Raw genomic sequence first — 16,680 nt, forward strand, 5'->3', positions numbered from 1 at the left:
CAGGTACACTTCCGGCTAAATCTAACTTCCAGGCCCCAAACACACGGGACAAGCTCCGCCTCCTACAGCATAGGTCATGCACGGATTGGCAGTAGCTGATGCTTTGAGTGTATGGTAACTGCGTCTCAACCAGCCCGGGATTTCCAGCTTCCCATTGGAGCAGCAGCTTCCAATCGGCAGGGCTTCTGAGCTTCAGTCTGGAGACGGCGCTGGCTATTGGCTGCAGTGAGGGGGTGGAGCCTTAGGACCTAGCGAGCTCGTCCCGGGTAAAGCAAAGGATTGACAGGGAAGCACACGGCCGAGGGGCGTCGTGTCTGCTGTGGATACTGTCCACCACCCCCAACCCCGCTGCGGGTGAGCCTGCGCGAGACCCTGCGCCCACTCCCCGCGCTCGCCCAGTGCGCCTGCGCGGTAACAGCCGCCCGCACTTGTGCCATTTTCCCACTCTTCCGGGCCACCTTCTCCCCTCCCTTCCCTGTCCCCCTCCCCACCCTGCCGCCCTTCCTCCCCCTAGGCCCTTCTTTGAGATTTCCCCAGTCCCGATCCTTCCCCGACCCCGATCCCACCCCCCCAAGACCCTGGCGCCCCAGCCGCAGGTGCTGCGCCTCCGGGAGCCGCGATGCGCCTCGTCTCAGAACCTGTGGGCCTCCCTTCCCTCACTGCCCTCCGTTTCCACTGCCCAGGCCCCCACATCCTTCAGAATGACGCTGGACGTGGGGCCAGAGGACGAGCTGCCTGACTGGGCTGCGGCCAAGGAATTTTACCAGAAGTACGACCCTAAGGACGTCATTGGCAGGTGAGCCCAATCTAGGAGTGAGGTCCAGAGAGGTCAGATCCAAGGTTCCCGCTGAGGTCTGCATAGAGGGGAAGTGGTTGACGGTGAACCTTTGGTGACTAGACTCTTATTCTCAGTTAACTCATTTTCCCCATCTCATTCATTCAAGTATCCGACACACTTGTTTGAACTATATGCCGTGTACCAGGCACGAGCCTAAACACGGGAGAGTAGAAAATGTCTATGTTTTGGAAGTACTCCAGAGGAAGTGACCGAAAGCATTATTGGGACATTGAAAAGGTATCAAGTTAAATAGGTAAGAGTAAGCCGGGCATAGTGGCCCACACCTTTAATCCAGCAGAGGTAGAGGTAAGATGATCGTGGGAAGTTCGAGGCCACCATGAGACTCCATAGTGAATTCCAGGTCAGCTAGAACAAGACCCTACCTTAATATATATATATTAAATATATATTTCCAAGCAGAGAGAGAGGGAATGGGCACACCAGGACCTCCTGCCATAATACAACTCCAGATGCATGTGCCATTTTCTACATCTGGGTTTACATGGGTTCTGGGGAATTGAACGCCGGACAGTTAAGACTTTGCAAATAAGCACCTCGAATTGCTGAGCCGTCTCCCCAGCCCTAGACTTTTCTTTATTTTTTTCTAAAACAAAATACTTGTATTGTTTATTTGCATAGAGAGAGAAAATTAATATGACATGCCAGGGCCTCGTTGCAAACAAACTCCAGATTTATGTGTCACTTTGTGCATCTGGTGCATGGGTACTGGGAAATCTTAGTCAGGCCAGCAGGCTTTCCTGAACCATCTCCCCAGTCTTACATTTACTATTTTGTTTTGTTTTGGTTTTGGTTATTTTCAAGGTATGGTCTCATTCTAGCCAGGCTGACCTGGCACTCACTCTGTAGTTCCTAGCTAGTCTCAAATTGACAGCAACCCTCCTACCTCTGTCTCCTGAGTGCTGTGATTATAGGCATGAGCCACCTCCCTATCTAAGACTCACTCTTCAGTAGTTAAGCCTTCCTACTGTGCATCATTACTATGTGGCTACTGTGCATCATTACTATGTGATTGGGAAGCCCAGTTCTTTATAGCCTCAAAGCCCAAATTCTTTCTGCTGATGCAACCAAGTGCCTTGGTCTCTGGCTACTCTTCAAATATCAGAGTTGGGCTAGGAATACAGCTCAGGTAGTATGATTGCTGAGCACAGATTAGAAATGCCAAAAGTAAAAAGGAATCACTAGAGCTAGGTGTGGTATCTCATACCTGAACATACAGCACTCAGCAGAATGAAACAGAAGCACTGAGAGTTCCAGGCTAGCCTGAACTAAAAAAGTGAGACCCTGTCTCAAAAATACCAAATGAAGCCCTGCGTGTTGGTGCATGCCTTAAATCCCAGCACTTGGGAGGCAGAAGTAGGAGGATCACTGTGAGTTCGAGGTCAGCATGAGCTAGACTGAGACCCTGCTTCAGAAAAACAAAAACAAATGAGCTGGGTGTGGTGGCTGCATTTGGTCTGAGGACCTACTAATAATTTGCATTCTGTGGTTTGCTCAGTGTGTGTTCACTTTTTCTGGCAAGGTGAAAGCCAACATCTTGCTTACCACAGATCATCAACAACAGACCAAGTAACAATTCCATGTCCAACCTGGCAGTGAGTTTATTGAGCTTACTTACAGAGTGTGGGTGAGGGGTTGTGACCACAAAACATCATGATAATGACTTCATGGCAGCTGTGTCATGAAATCCCCTTTTCAGTTAACTTTCCACTTCTAGCATCTCCAAGCTACATGGGCTGAGGTGGCAGGAAGCATAATGGTTGGACTCCCAGGTGAGGATCCTTTGTTCTCTCCTACTAGGAAACGTCAGTAGTTCCATTGCCATTACTATAGACCTGGCTATCGCTATATGAAGTTGGTGAGATATCCCAAGCAAGGAATGGAATTTCCTGTTTTTGCCTTATTAATGCTTCTCAGCATCCCTTCATGATGTCTTGGTCACGTTTCAGGGTTACGGAAGCTAAAGCCCACAGACTTATGTCACTGAGTCATTTGGAAGTTAACTAGTGGCAAACTTGGTGTATGCACTAACATCTAAGCCTCAGCTTCCTGGCTCACCCCCCCCCCCCCCCACACACACCCAGGTAGGGTCTCATTCTAGCCCAGATTTGCCTGAAATTCACTATGTAGTCTCAGGCTGGCTTCAAACTCATAATGATCCTTCTGCCTCTGTCTCCTGCTAGGATTAAAGACATGTGCAATCACACCCATCTTTTTAAAAAAATTATTTATTTTCAAGCAGAGAGAGAAGAGAAAATGGGCATGCCAAGGCCTGCAAACAAATTCCAGATGCATGTGCTACTTTGTGCATCTGGCTTTACGTGGGTACTGGAGAATCAAACCTAGGTTGTTAGGCTTTGTAGGCAAGTGTCTTACTGCTGAGCCATCTCTCCAGTCCCTACACCTCAGCTCAATTTTTTTTTTGGGGGGGGTTCGAAGTAGTCCAGACTGACCTGGAATTCACTCTGAAGTTTCAGGGTGGCCTTGAACTCACGGTGATCCTCCTATTTCTTCCTCTTGAGTGCTGGGATTAAGGGCGTGTGCCACCATACCCTGCTATGTGTGTCTTCAGAGTCTGACGTAGCTGGTATAAGGTGCTGAGGCTCCACTCTGTAGAAATGAGAATGGAGAACCTGGGCATGATGCATGCCTATTATTCCAGCACTTGCAAAGCTGAGGCAGGAGTATTGTGTGTCCAAGTGTAGAGACTGATTGTGCTGTTTTGCTCTGGCAGAGGAGTGAGCTCTGTGGTCCGCCGTTGCATTTGTCGAGCTACTGGTGATGAGTTTGCAGTGAAGATCATGGAGGTGACAGCTGAGCGGCTGAGTCTTGAGCAACTGGAGGAGGTGCGGGAAGCCACACGGCGAGAGATGCACATCCTTCGCCAGGTCGCTGGCCACCCCCATATCAGTGAGGCTGCATTCCGTGTTCCTGCTAGCTGACAGCCCGACTCCTGCTGGCCCTGCCCCCAACTTAGACCCCATCATTGCACTAGGCTCTGCCCTTCCTCCTGGCTCTTTTCATCTCCAATAGTGGCAAGCCTTTGGGTTCCTATCCCCTCCTGGGTTCTCTTTCCTTCCCAGGATAATGGCCCCTGCTGCCTTAGGGTGGACAAGCACATGGGGTACATTTTTGCCTCTTTCCATCTCTGTTTCTCTGCCCTCTGCTTCTTTTTCCAGTCACTCTCATCGATTCCTATGAGTCTTCTAGCTTCATGTTCCTGGTGTTTGACCTGTGAGTATCTCCCTGCCTATCTGAGAAGCATCCTCCTGCCTCTGGATGTGGCTCCAGCCTTACAGCTCTGTGGGATGGGGCTCACCCTACCCTGTTCACTTTTCCTCTGCTTCAGCCAGGTCTCTCTCTCAACCAGCCTGCCTAAAAGCCCAAGGTGAAGCTTTCTCCCTAGGTGCCATGATGGGTACACATTCATTCTTCAGAGTAGTAATCACCTGTCAAATACAAAGAGTTGTAGTGACCTCAGGAATCCCTATCTCAGTCTCCCATTACTATAAAATGAGCAGGGTGGGAAAGGTTTTAAGACAAAAGAAGGGGCTGAGAAGATGGCTCAGTTGGAAAGAACATTTGCTATGTAAACATGAGGACCAGAGTTCAACCCTAGTAGCCATGGAAAAACCTAACTATGGACATGCATTCCTGTAACTCCTGTCCTGAGGGAGCAGAGATTTCTGGTGTTCCCTGGTCAGCCAGTCTAAAGGTAGGAAGCTTGAGACACTGTCTCCAGGAAAAGTAATAGAGAAGTACACCCATTGCCCTCCTCTGGCCTCTACACACATGAGCACTGGGCACATGTATCTGTACACATATGTGTATACATCATATACATACCAATAAAAATAAATCAGGAACGTGTTCAACATGAGCTGATGAATATAAAACAAATCCTCACTTAGCAATCTCCTTACCATACTATACTGCTCTGCTGTTTCTGCTCACGTGCTTTTTTTTGGTTCATTTGAATTCAAATTTCATGTTTTACACAATACAGTGTACCCCAATTATGAAGGTATTTCAATAGACAATGATTTAGCCAGGTACCATGCCTATAATCATAATACTCCAGAGGTTGACGCAGGAGTATTGTGAATTTATAGCTAGCTTAGGCTACATACTGAGATGCCATTTCCGATGATAACAGTAATCTGAATACCAATGATTTGTTTTGTCTTTTTCAAGGTAGGGTCTTGCTCTAGCCCAGAGTGACCTGGTATTCACTCTGTAGTCTCAGGGTGGCCTTGAACTCAGTGATCCTCCTATCTCTGCTTCCCAAGTGCTGGGATTAAAGGCCTGCACCACCATGCCTGGCTTGAATACCAAAAATTTAACCGAGGCCCCTTTAGTACATTTACTGAGAGCTGGGGAGGCATCTTAGGTGATAAAGTTCCTTATAAGCATGAGGACCTGCGATCAGTCACCAGATCCTAGCTGGGTGGTGCATGTCTGTAATCCCAGTGCTGGGGAGGCAGAGACAGGAGGATCTCTGGAGCTTGCTGGCTAGCAGTCTAGTCTAAATGGTGAGCTCCAGGCCAATGAGAGAACTGTCTCAAAGGAGATAGATGGCAGTGTTCCTGAGGATGACACCTTAGGTCCTGTGGCCTCCACATGTACCAGCACACACACTCACATTCGTGTGCACTACAGGTGTGTGCATGCATACTTACATACATACATACATACATAAAATTTACAGAAATAGCCCTCTTCCAAAGTCCAGGGGTGAGCTGGCCATTATGTAATCCCAGCACTTGGGAGGCCCTGGTAGGAGGATCACCATGAGTTCCAGGTTAGTCTTGGCTAGAGTGATACCCTGCCAAAAAAAAAAAAAAAAAGCCAGGTGTGGTGGCACATGCATTTAATCCCAGCACTTGTAAGGCTGAGGTAGGAGGATCAATGAGTTTGAGGCTAGCCTGAGACTATATAGTGAATTCCAGGTCAGCTTGGGCTAGATGAGATCCTACCTTAACCCCCATATTCCCCCCAACAAAAAAAAAGTCCAAGGTGGGGCTAGAGAGATGGCTTATTGGTTAAGTTGCTTGCCTGGGAAGTCATAATTACCCAGGTTCCATTCCCCAGTACTCAAGTAAGCCAGATGCACAACATGGTGCATGCATCTGGAGTTATTTGCAGTGGCTGGAGGCCCTGATGAGTCCATTCTCTATCTGCCTTTCTCTCCACCCCCCCACAAAGTAAATAAATACATTTTTTTTTTCCTGTTTTTCAAGGTAGGGCCTCACTCTAGCTCAGACTGACCTGAAATTTATTCTGTTAGTCTGAGTGGCCCCTAACTCATGGCAATACTTCTACCTCTGCCTCCTGAGTGCTGGGATTAAAGATGTGCGCCACCATCTTCCATGGTTTTTAAGAATCCTAGCTTGTTTTCTCTGCATACAGTAGCCTCCATCTATCCCCCCACCCCACGTCCCTAGGATGCGAAAAGGAGAGCTGTTTGACTACCTCACAGAGAAGGTGGCCCTCTCAGAAAAGGAAACCAGGTAATGGTTGAGCATATACCCTTCTGGAGTGAGGGTTAGGGTGGGGGCAGGGTGAATCAGGAGGCTGTGCTCCCCTCAGGTCTATCATGAGGTCTCTGCTGGAAGCAGTGAGTTTTCTCCATGCCAACAACATTGTACACCGAGACCTGAAGCCCGAGAATATTCTCCTAGATGACAATATGCAAATCCGCCTTTCAGACTTTGGGTTCTCCTGTCACTTGGAACCTGGAGAGAGGCTTCGAGGTAAGGGGTCCTGATGCCCCATGAAACTTGGGAAAGAGGGAGATCAAATTGGCTTGGTTGAAAATTGAGTCTTAGGTGCCAAGCATGGCGGCACATGCCTTTAATCCCAGCACTTAGAAGGCGGAAGTAGGAGGATCACTTTGAGTTTGAGACCAGCCTGGGACTATAAATTCCAGGTCAGCCTGGGATAGAGTAAGTCCCTACCTAAAAAAAAAAAAAAAAAAAACAGTGTGTGTGTTGGGGAGACAGCATTTGCTGAATCCTCACTGGATACAAAGGCTTTTGTGCAACTTAATGGGCCTCTTGACATGAAAGACGGATAAGCAAGCAAACAGGTCCATAGCTGACAAAGGTCCATGCCAGGGATACTAGAAGAAAGCAGCACTATCTGAGGAATCCCCAGAGGAGAGGCTCCTAACGGCTTCTTGAGGGACTGGTAGCATACCCTCAATCTCTGCTCCTGCTCCCCAGAGTTGTGTGGTACTCCAGGATATTTGGCACCAGAGATCCTTAAATGCTCCATGGATGAAACCCACCCAGGATATGGCAAGGAAGTTGACCTGTGAGTTTTCAGTTTTGCCCTTCCTCCTTCTGTGTTACCTCCTTGCTGATTACCTCAACCTGCCTAAGTATGGTCTTTCCCTTAGCTGGGCCTGTGGAGTGATCTTGTTCACACTGCTAGCTGGCTCACCACCATTCTGGCACCGGCGCCAGATCTTGATGTTACGCATGATCATGGAGGGTCAGTACCAGTTTAGTTCACCTGAGTGGGATGACCGTTCTAACACCGTCAAAGACTTGGTAAGTTGGGGTCATGATAGGATACTGGCGAAGACCCAAGATCTGCCTTTCATGAGCTGTGCTTTCCTCTAGATCACAAGGCTCCTGCAAGTCAATCCTGAAGAACGCCTGACAGCTCAGCAGGCCCTACAGCACCCCTTCTTTGAGCGTTGTGAAGGCAGCCAGCCCTGGAACCTCACACCTCGCCAGCGGTTCCGGGTAAGCTGAGAGTGGCAGGGTCTACACCTGGGCCTGTTCTGTGACCTTTCCCCTGTGCAGGATGAGTCACTGGAGCTCACATTTTCCCCCTTCCCAGGTGGCAGTGTGGACAATACTGGCTGCTGGGCGAGTGGCCTTAAGCACTCATCGTTTACGACCACTGACCAAGAATGCACTGTTGAGAGACCCATATGCACTGCGGCCAATAAGGCGCCTCATTGACAACTGTGCCTTCCGACTGTATGGCCACTGGGTGAAGAAGGGTGAACAGCAGAATCGGGCGGCCCTTTTCCAACACCGGCCCCCTGGGCCTTTCCCACTTGTGAGCACAGAAGAGGAAGGGGACTGCAGTGCTATCACTCTCACTGATGACGAGACTGCACGAGCAGCACTTGGATAGGACCTCAGCATTGGACAGACCCAGAAAGCAGCACTCTCCAGGAGATTTTTATCATTCCAGCCCCTTGGGGCTCTGGCCTTGGGCCCCCTGGCTTGCTAAGCTTCCCACGAATAATGGCACTGTCATAGAAAGCAGCCCTGAATACCTTCCTGGCTTTTGGGCTTGTAGCACAGAGCTGAGGTGGAAGGAGCCACTCCGGATGCTACACCTGGCCTTGTCAGTGCTGCCTGCGCATCTGAAATAAAACCACCTCCAAGCTGGGGAAAGTCAGTGCCCCCTGTCTGCTGTCTGGCTTCAGGAAAGCCCATAAGGTTCTTGGGAGGCTCTGGTCCAGGTCTTTATTGGGGAAAATGCAAGGGGGATCATTTTGTCTTGTTCTTGCTTTTGCTGGGAGGTAGCTGAGAGGGCCGCTCTAGTGCAGTCAGCTTGCTGCTCAGCCTTTCCTCGCTGGCCTTGAGCTGTTCCTCCACTAGCTGTTGGAGCTGTCCCAACTCCTTGCTCAGTTGGTTCTTGATATAGGTTTGGAGGATGCCAACCTGGCCTGCCAGGGTAGAGAAGGGACAGATAGAAGAAGCATGGTCTGGAGATAAGGGAACACACTGAGGGTGATGTTGCTTTACTCTAGGAAATTCTAGCTAGCCCTTTGAGAGAGGCAGAGTAAGTCTGAAGTCCCGGGCTGGGCATGGTGGAGCATACCTATAGCCTTAACATTCAAGAAGCTAGGGCACAGGGATCTTAGGTTGAAAGCAAGCCTGGACTACATAGGAAGACTTTGTCTCCAAATACACACCCACACCCACGCAGGTTTGGTGGTACAAGCTTGTAATCCCAGGTGCTGCTTTTTATTTGCTTTTTATTGTGTGTCCCCTGAAGCAGGGTCTCACTGTAACCCAGGCTACCTGGAACTCTGTAGCCCTGGACTGGCCTCAAACATGCATGCTCTACCCCCAGCTATTCCAGCTATTATTACTTTATTTTATATTATTTATCTTTTTTTTTATGTAGAGCCTTACTCTAGCCCAGGCTGACCTGGAATTCACTACATAGTCTCAGGCTGCTCTTGAACTCACAGTGATCCTCCCACCTCTGCCTCCCAAGTGCTATGATTAAAGGCGTGTTCCACTATGGCCGTCTATTTCAGCTACTTCTGAGGCTAACAAGTTCCAGGTCAGCCTGGGCTACAGAAGTTCAACACTAACCTGGGCAGCTTCATTAGAACCTGCCTCAAAACAAAAGTGAAAACTGGGAAGAGGGGAAAGCTGGTGATATAGCTTCATTTCTAGTGTTTGCCTGGCATGTGTGAACTCACGGATTGATGCTTACTACATCAACCAAGCATGATGGTTCACACTTGTTAGAGGCAGGAGGATCAGAAGTTCAGTCATCTTAGACTTGAGTGTTCAAGTACAACCTGGGTTATATAAGATCCTGTATTTTAAAAAAGAGGTGCTGGGTGTGGTGGCGCATGCCTTTAATCCCAGCACTCGGGAGGCAGAGGTAGGAGGACTGCCGTGAGTTTGAGGCCACCCTGAGACTCCGTAGTGAATGTGAGACCCTACCTCGAAACACCGGAAAAAAAAAAAAAAAAAAAAAAAGGTGGGGCTGGAGAGATTGCTTAGCGGTTAAGGACCCACATTCTACTCTTCAGATCCCATGTAAGCCAGATGCACAAGGTGACACATGTTCAAGGTTGCACATGCACACAAGGTGGCACATGCATCTGGAGTTTGATAGCATTGGATGAGGCCCTGGTACGCCAATTCTCTCTTGTGCTCTTTTACACTTGCTGTAATTAAAAAGAAAAAAGAAAGAGAGACGCCGGGTATGGTGATGCATGACTTTAATCCCAGCACTTGGGAGGCAGAGGTAGAGGTAGGAGGATTGCTGAGAGCTCAAGGCCACCCTGAGAATACAGAGTGAATTCCAGGTCAGCCTAGACTAGAGTGAAACCCTACCTTGAAAAACCAAAAAAAATAAAAAAAGTGAGAGGTGGCTGGGGAGATAGATGGTTTAGTTGGTAAAGTGCTTACAATGCAAATATGAAGACCTGTGTTCAGATCCCATTCCCATGTAAAAAAATATATATTGCTTCTGTAATCCCAGTGCTGGGAGGCACAGATAAGGATCCCTGGAGCTTTTTGGCTGGTTAGTCTAACCAAACCAGTGAGTTCTGGGTTCAGTGAGAGACTCAAAAAATAGGACTGGAGTGGCTGGATAGATGGCTCAGTGGTTAAAGGCTCCTGTTTGCTAAGCCTGGCATCCCAGGTTTTAACCTCCAGTATTCACATACAACAAGGTGCACAAAGTGGCACATAATATTTGGAGTTTCAAGAAGGCTTGGTGTACCCATTCCCTCTCTCATTCTACTAGCCAATAAATAAATTAATTAAGTTCATTAATTTAAAAAAATAAAAGGAGCCGGGAGTGGTGGCACACGCCTTTAATCCCAGCACGGGAGGCAGAGGTAAGAGGATCACCGTGAGTTCCAGGTCAGCCTGAGCAGCCTGAGCTAAAGTGAGACCCTACCTCGTAAAACCAAAAAAAAAAAAAAAAAAAAAGGCTGGGAGCTGGGCATGATGGCACATGCCTTTAATTTCATCACTCGGGAGGCAAAGTAGGAGGAGTGCCATGAGTTCGAGGCCATCTTAGACTACATAGTGAATACCAGGTCAGCATGAGCTAGAGTGAGACCCTAATTTGAAAAACCAAATAAAATAAAAGGAAGGGGGAGGCTAGAAAGCCAGGCGTCATGGTAGGAGGATTGCTGTGAGTTCAAGGTCACCCTGAGACTACAGTGTGAATTCCAGGTCAGCCTGTGATAGAGCGAGACCCTACCTTAAAAAAAAACAAAAGAAGGGGTTAGAGAGATGGCATAGCAGTTAAGGCACTTGCCTGCAAAGCCAAAGGACCTAGATTCAATTCCCCAGTACCCATGTGAAGCCAGATGCGCAAAGAGGCATGTGCAACTGGATTTCGTTTGTGGTGGCTCAAGATCCTTTCATGCCTATTCTTGCTGTCTCGCTCTGCTTACAAATAATAACTAACTAACTAAATAAATAAATTTTAAAAATAGCTGGGCATGGTGGCCCACACCTTTAATCCCAACACTGAAAGGCAAAGGTAGGTGGATCACTATTAGGTCAAAGGCACCCTCAGACTACATAGTGAAAAACCAAAAAAAAAAAAAAAAAAAAAAAAAAAAATATATATATATATATATATATATATATATATATACATATATATATATATAAAAATAAAGTTTGCTGGACATGGTGGTGCACACCATGCTGTGAGTTTGAGGCCACCCTGTGACTACAGAGTGAACTGCAGGTCAGCCTGGGCTAGAATGAGACCCGCCTTGAACCCTCTGCCCAAAAAATACATATATACACACATATATATGAAAATAAAATAAGGTGGGCTGGGGAGATGGCTCAGTGGTTAAATTACCTATATAAAGCCAGATGCTCCAAGTTGCAAATGTCTAGAGTTTATTTGCCCATACTCTCTTTTTTTTTAAAAAAATTTTTATTTATTTATTTGAGAGTGACAGACACAGAGAGAAAGACAGATAGAGGGAGAGAGAGAGAATGGGCGCGCCAGGGCTTCCAGCCTCTGCAAACGAACACCAGACGCGTGCGCCCCCCTTGTGCATCTGGCTAACATGCCCCCCTTGTGCATCTGGCTAACATGGGACCTGGGGAACCGAGCCTCGAACCGGGGTCCTTAGGCTTCACAGGCAAGCGCTTAACCGCTAAGCCATCTCTCCAGCCCCATACTCTCTCTTTTTAAAAAATATTTTATTTTTATTTACTTATTTGAGAGAGAGGGAATGTGTGTGCCAGGTCCTCCAGCTGCTGGAAATGAGCTCCAGATGCAAATGCATGAGCCTGGCTTACATGGGTCCTGGGGAACTGAACCTGGGTCCTTTGGTTTTGCAAGCCAGCATGTTAACCACTAAACCATCTCTCCAGTCCTCTTTTTGCTTTTTGAGGTAGGGTCTCATTCTAGCCCAGACTGGCCTAGAACTCACAACCCTCCTACCTCTGCCTCCTGACTGCAAGAACGAAAGGCGTGTGCCACCACACTTGGCTTTCTCTCTTGAACAAATAATTTTTTAAAAAAATAAGGTGGAGAGTTATTAAGACTGTCAATGTTGACCTCTGGTCTCCAGACCACACCCCATGTACTTGTACCCCACTCCCACATATGAACGTGCATATAAACATGCATATATACCACATAGACATGCAAAATAAAAAAGTGGGGAGATATAATTCAGTGGTAGAACATTCATGCATATGGCTCTGGGTTCAGTGCATGGTTCTATAAAACAAACTGAAAACCAAACAAAACCAAGAAAAGGGCCAAGCATTGTGGCACATGCCTTTAGCACTTGGGAGGCAGAGGTAGGAGGATTGCTGAGTTTGAGACCAACCTGGGACTACAGAGTGAATTTCATGTCAGGGTAGGAGACCCTACTTCAAAAAATAAACAAACAAGGGCTGGAGGGATGGCTTAGTGGTTAAGGCATTTGCCTGCAAAGCCAAAGGACCCAGGTTCCATTCCCCAGGACCCATGTTAGCCAGGTGCAAAAGGGGGCGAACGCAACTGGAGTTTGTTTGCAGTGGCTAGAGGCCCTGGTGTGCACATTCTCCCTCTCCATCAAATAAATAAATAAGTAAACAAACAAACAAGCCAGTCGCCATGGCACAAAAGCCTTTAATCCTAGCACTCAGGCAGAGGTAAAAGGATTGCCATAAATTCGAGGCCACCCTGAGATTACATAGTGAATTTCAAGTCAGCCTGGGCCAGAGTGAGACCCTATCTCAAAAAACAAAACCAAGAAAAGGGTCTAAGGTCGTAGGGCAGCCCAAGCCCTTCACTTGCCCCTGGCACAGAAGCATAGGGCACCCTAAACCCCTCTAAGTACTCACTTGGTTCTTGCTCTGGCTCAGCCACTATTTCTGGTTCCTCCTCCTGTGGGGTGACTGCCTGTTCAGCTGCCTGCTTGGTGTCTTCTTTCTCTGTATGCCAGAAGCAGGAAGAGGCATTGACCCTAGCCCTGCCCCAGCCCTGCCCTGGCCCTCCCATAACCATCTTACCCTCTGGCTGGAGCTGGGGTGGCTGTAGCCCCATGTAAGTCAAAGACAAATCCAGCCGCACCTAGGAAGAAACAGGAAGAGGGATACTGAGAGGAAGGCACTGCCTAGAAGGAAATTGGGAGATAGGTGGCTGCTCATTGCCCTTGAACAGTACCTGAGGCGTGAAGACATATTTGTAGAGCTTGAAGTGGCGGAAGTAGGTGTTGACCACATAGTCGGCCAATGCTAGCAGTTGTTCCTCTCTAAAGAGGTTGATGCTGAAGGGGGGACGCTGTGATGACAACTAGGAATTAAGAGTACTGGAAGCCTCCAAGAGCTCAGCTAGCTAGAAGCAGGGCAAACCCGTGGTGGCTCTCAGAGGGAGAGGAGGGTGATGATGGGACATCAGGCTAGATCTTGACTAGGGAGGGTAAAGGTTCCTTTCTAAGGTACTGACCCTGACTCCATGGCAAAAAAGAACACTGGTAAAGTAGCGATAGCATTCCTCCACGTTGCCCAAGGGGGTAGCTGGAGGAAAGCAAGGTGCAACAATGAGGCCCTCCCTGTTGGTCTTTTGTCTCACCACTTGGAAAGCATGGGCTCAACATGTAGACAGATCTATGCATGGGGTCTGACTTGTTTCCTTAGTTCATTCAACAAATCCCAAATTCTCACTACATTCTTTTCTAGGTACTAAAGACAGACAAGGTCCTGCCCCTCAGGAAGTTTGTTGTTATCACATTTCAGTTCAGGTTTTGTTGTCATTATTTTGAGACAGTTTCACAGGCCCATGTAAACCAGGCTGGCCTCATTAATATTATTATTTGGAGCCACCACACCTGCTTATTTGTTTTGGGGACAAAGTTTCACTCTGTAGCCCATATGATTTGGAACTCACTGTGTGGCAAATTCATAGCAATACTCCTGCACCAGCAGGGATTATAGGCATGAGCCACTATGCTTGGCTATTTGGAGGCGAGCAATCTGGAGTGGAAGGAGGAGGCAGGGCCTATGTAGTCAATTCAGACTGGCTTCAAGAACTATAACTGAGGATGATCTTAAATTCCTGACCTTCCTACTTTAACTCCCAAGGGCTTCCAAGTACTTGGTTATAGGTGTGTACCACCATGCCCAGCCTTCCTCCTCACCCCACTCTGTGGCTCTGGGAATCAAACCTAAGAGTATGTTAAGCAAATGCTCTACCTCTGAGCTACGGCTATATTTTAAATTTTGATTTATTTGAGTGAGTGTGTATGTGTGCATGCCAGGATCTCTTGCTGCTACAAGCAGATGTCCATCTGACTTTATATGGATGGCTGGCAAATTGAACCCAACTTGGCAGGCTTTACAAGCTGAGCCTTCTCCCCACCAGAAGCTTTTTTTTTTTTTCCCCGAGGTATAGTCTCACTGTAGCCCAGGCTGACCTGTAATTCACTATGTATGTAGTCTCAGGCTGGCCTCAATCTCACAGAGATCCTCCTACCTCTGCCTCCCAAGTGCTGGGATTAAAGACATGCACCACCACAAGTGGCAGAAGCTCTTTTTAAAAGCACAGTGTGCATATGTGTATTACATATCTCTTAGAACAGTCCTGTAATGGTAATGCTGTGCCCTTAATTTATTGATAAGGAAACAGAGTTTCAAAGGTGGCAACTAGGATGTGATAAGACCAATAATGACACAGGAAAGATTCTAGATGACAGTTCCCCCTGATTCTGTTCCCCATAGTCATAGGAGTCCAGCCTCCTTTCCTGGGGCTCAAACCTTTTGGTTGCTGCCTCCCTCTCACCAACACAGGCCTTGTGAAGATCTTGGAGCATAGCACAAGCTGCTGACGTCTGCTCTAGTGAAAAGCCCTGCTGGCGGCAGAAGATAAGCGCATGGGAAAAGAGGTCCAAAACAATGGCATCCCTCAAGCTCTGTTCAGGACCACCAAGGTCCATGAGCTCAGCCAGTACCCTTGAGAAGGAGAGAAAGGAGTGACTTCTTGAACCATTACCCTACATTCACATTCTTACTTGGAGTGACACCTTCATCACCTACATTGGCCTACATTCACCACGTGCTTTAGAGCTGGTCTTTCCTCACATCTTCCCTCCCCAAAAGCTCTTCCCCTCCCGACTCAGGTCCCATACTCCCTCATCTCTTCTACAGTGGCTGTTTTCTCCAGCTGGTGCATAGAATGGATATCCAGGTATTTCCTGTCAGGAAGAGGAGAGACAAAGCACTGATAGTAGGCATTATTTTCATGATGGCCCTGTGCTCACTAGAACATCAGACTAGGAACTAGCAGACCTGAGTTTGAGACTTGGCTCATTAGCTTCCAGTGTAGCCTTTGGCCAGTCACCTCACTCATTTCCAGTGAAAGTGAGTTTCACTTTTACTGTAAATTAGAATATCATAATCAGTGAGCCCTCTGATCCTTTCCATTTACAAAGCCTGCAATTAGAAAACTTGAGTTGTTGTTTTGCTGAGTGACTTTGGTGAAGACCTCCCCCACCCCAGCCTGAAGGGCCATTCATACCATTTTCATAGTGTTCCACGGAAGCTATGACACTTCACTTACATATCTAGACCTTATGTCTCTTCAAAATGGTACACTACCACTTTGGACTGGGAGCCTAGAAAGCTGATGCCTAGTCACCTATAACTGCATCTCTCAGCTTCTTCTCATGTGTAAAATGGGGGTTCCCTGACTGCTGGACAAGACTATTGGGGAGACCTTAAAGAATTCATGCAAATGGAAAGTGTAGCTTTTCTCCAAGGGTCTTCACACTCACCACATGCAGATCCGAGGCTGGGGCAGTGGTGGCTGCAGAAAGAAGGCAGATTGGGGAAAGCTGTGCAGCAGTACGTGGCCCGCAGTAAACCTGCGCGGCCGCGAATCTCCAGCAGCTCTGAGAATACTGTAACTCCCATTCTTTAGGACTATGCACAGCAATGAGGGCGAAGCGGAATTTAAGGAGTCCTTAGATACTATTTATTAGCCTGTTAACAATCTGGGTCACTCCCCCCGCCCCCCGACACACACACACCCTTCTTCGCTAAGGCAGCCCGGGAAAAGTCCCGAAAGTAACTGGCCACAATCAGGGGCAGAACCCGCTGGGTTTTAAAAAAAATATTCATCACTCAGTGGACCACGCAGTCCCACCCTCACCGGGAACAAGCTGGCTCCAGGATCTTCATCCACTTGCACAGAGGCCGAGTCCGCGGTGGTCATATCGGTCCTCACACTTGTTCGCGTCCGTGTGGCCGGACTCACTGAGCTGGGACCCCTCAGCAGTTCCTGCTGCGGTCTGGGGGGCTGATCGAGATCCGCCTGCGCCCCCGCTCCCAATCCCAAGAATTCGCTGGACTTGGGGCTGATCATGTCGGGCGCCTCGGGGTCGCCAGTCGAGCCTGACGCCTGGTAGTGGGTCGGCCGGTTCTCCCTCAGCGACGCCGAGACCTTCCGGGCGCTCGCGGCTGAGGCGGCGTCGACGACTGCAGAACACGCACGCACGCGAGCGGAGAGGAGGCACGGCGCGGGCCCCCGGGTGCGCTTTCCAAGCCGCTCCGCCGCCGCCGCCGAGGGAATGCGTGCCG

General features: G+C 48.4%; 2 protein-coding genes across 5 annotated transcripts; one reads left to right on the plus strand and one right to left on the minus strand.

The window, feature by feature from the left end:
- The first annotated feature begins 229 nt into the window (after positions 1-229).
- On the plus strand, positions 230-8,281 carry Phkg2 (phosphorylase kinase catalytic subunit gamma 2). 3 transcript variants are annotated; one of them, XM_004671012.2, is made up of 10 exons: positions 230-354; positions 684-796; positions 3,591-3,766; positions 4,036-4,090; positions 6,301-6,366; positions 6,446-6,609; positions 7,081-7,171; positions 7,257-7,410; positions 7,483-7,608; positions 7,706-8,281. In XM_004671012.2, exons 2-10 carry the CDS (start codon positions 702-704, stop codon positions 8,006-8,008), a joined length of 1,230 nt encoding a protein of 409 aa, XP_004671069.1. In that variant the 5' UTR covers positions 230-354; positions 684-701; the 3' UTR covers positions 8,009-8,281. The 3 variants fall into 3 exon arrangements, with proteins under 3 accessions (XP_004671069.1, XP_044987108.1, XP_044987109.1); XM_045131173.1 differs by lacking the exon at positions 6,301-6,366; XM_045131174.1 differs by lacking the exons at positions 230-354; positions 684-796 and having other exon boundaries at positions 3,585-3,702.
- On the minus strand, positions 8,131-16,570 carry Cfap119 (cilia and flagella associated protein 119). 2 transcript variants are annotated; one of them, XM_004671065.2, is made up of 9 exons: positions 16,253-16,570; positions 15,876-15,907; positions 15,231-15,296; positions 14,885-15,054; positions 13,553-13,623; positions 13,271-13,387; positions 13,117-13,177; positions 12,949-13,038; positions 8,131-8,549 (listed from the first exon to the last, which is right to left on the minus strand). In XM_004671065.2, the coding sequence occupies exons 1-9, from the start codon at positions 16,463-16,465 to the stop codon at positions 8,371-8,373; spliced, it is 999 nt and encodes a 332-aa protein (XP_004671122.2). In that variant the 5' UTR covers positions 16,466-16,570; the 3' UTR covers positions 8,131-8,370. The 2 variants fall into 2 exon arrangements, with proteins under 2 accessions (XP_004671122.2, XP_044987110.1); XM_045131175.1 differs by having other exon boundaries at positions 12,949-13,177.
- Positions 16,571-16,680: the final 110 nt, after the last annotated feature.

The sequence above is a fragment of the Jaculus jaculus genome, chromosome 12, assembly GCF_020740685.1.
Source record: "Jaculus jaculus isolate mJacJac1 chromosome 12, mJacJac1.mat.Y.cur, whole genome shotgun sequence".
Lineage (NCBI taxonomy): Eukaryota > Metazoa > Chordata > Mammalia > Rodentia > Dipodidae > Jaculus > Jaculus jaculus.

Excerpts from the sequence above, each read along its gene's own strand:
- Phkg2 (XM_004671012.2), top strand. The coding sequence starts at position 702 with ATGACGCTGGACGTGGGGCCAGAGGACGAGCTGCCTGACTGGGCTGCG. Across the intron at positions 7,172-7,256 it reads TATGGCAAGGAAGTTGACCT|CTGGGCCTGTGGAGTGATCT; the intron begins GTGAGTTTTCAG and ends TCTTTCCCTTAG. Across the intron at positions 7,411-7,482 it reads CTAACACCGTCAAAGACTTG|ATCACAAGGCTCCTGCAAGT; the intron begins GTAAGTTGGGGT and ends GCTTTCCTCTAG.
- Cfap119 (XM_045131175.1), bottom strand. The coding sequence starts at position 16,465 with ATGATCAGCCCCAAGTCCAGCGAATTCTTGGGATTGGGAGCGGGGGCG. Across the intron at positions 15,055-15,230 it reads ACTGTAGAAGAGATGAGGGA|GGTACTGGCTGAGCTCATGG; the intron begins GTATGGGACCTG and ends CTCCTTCTCAAG. Across the intron at positions 13,388-13,552 it reads TTTTTTGCCATGGAGTCAGG|CGTCCCCCCTTCAGCATCAA; the intron begins GTCAGTACCTTA and ends TTGTCATCACAG.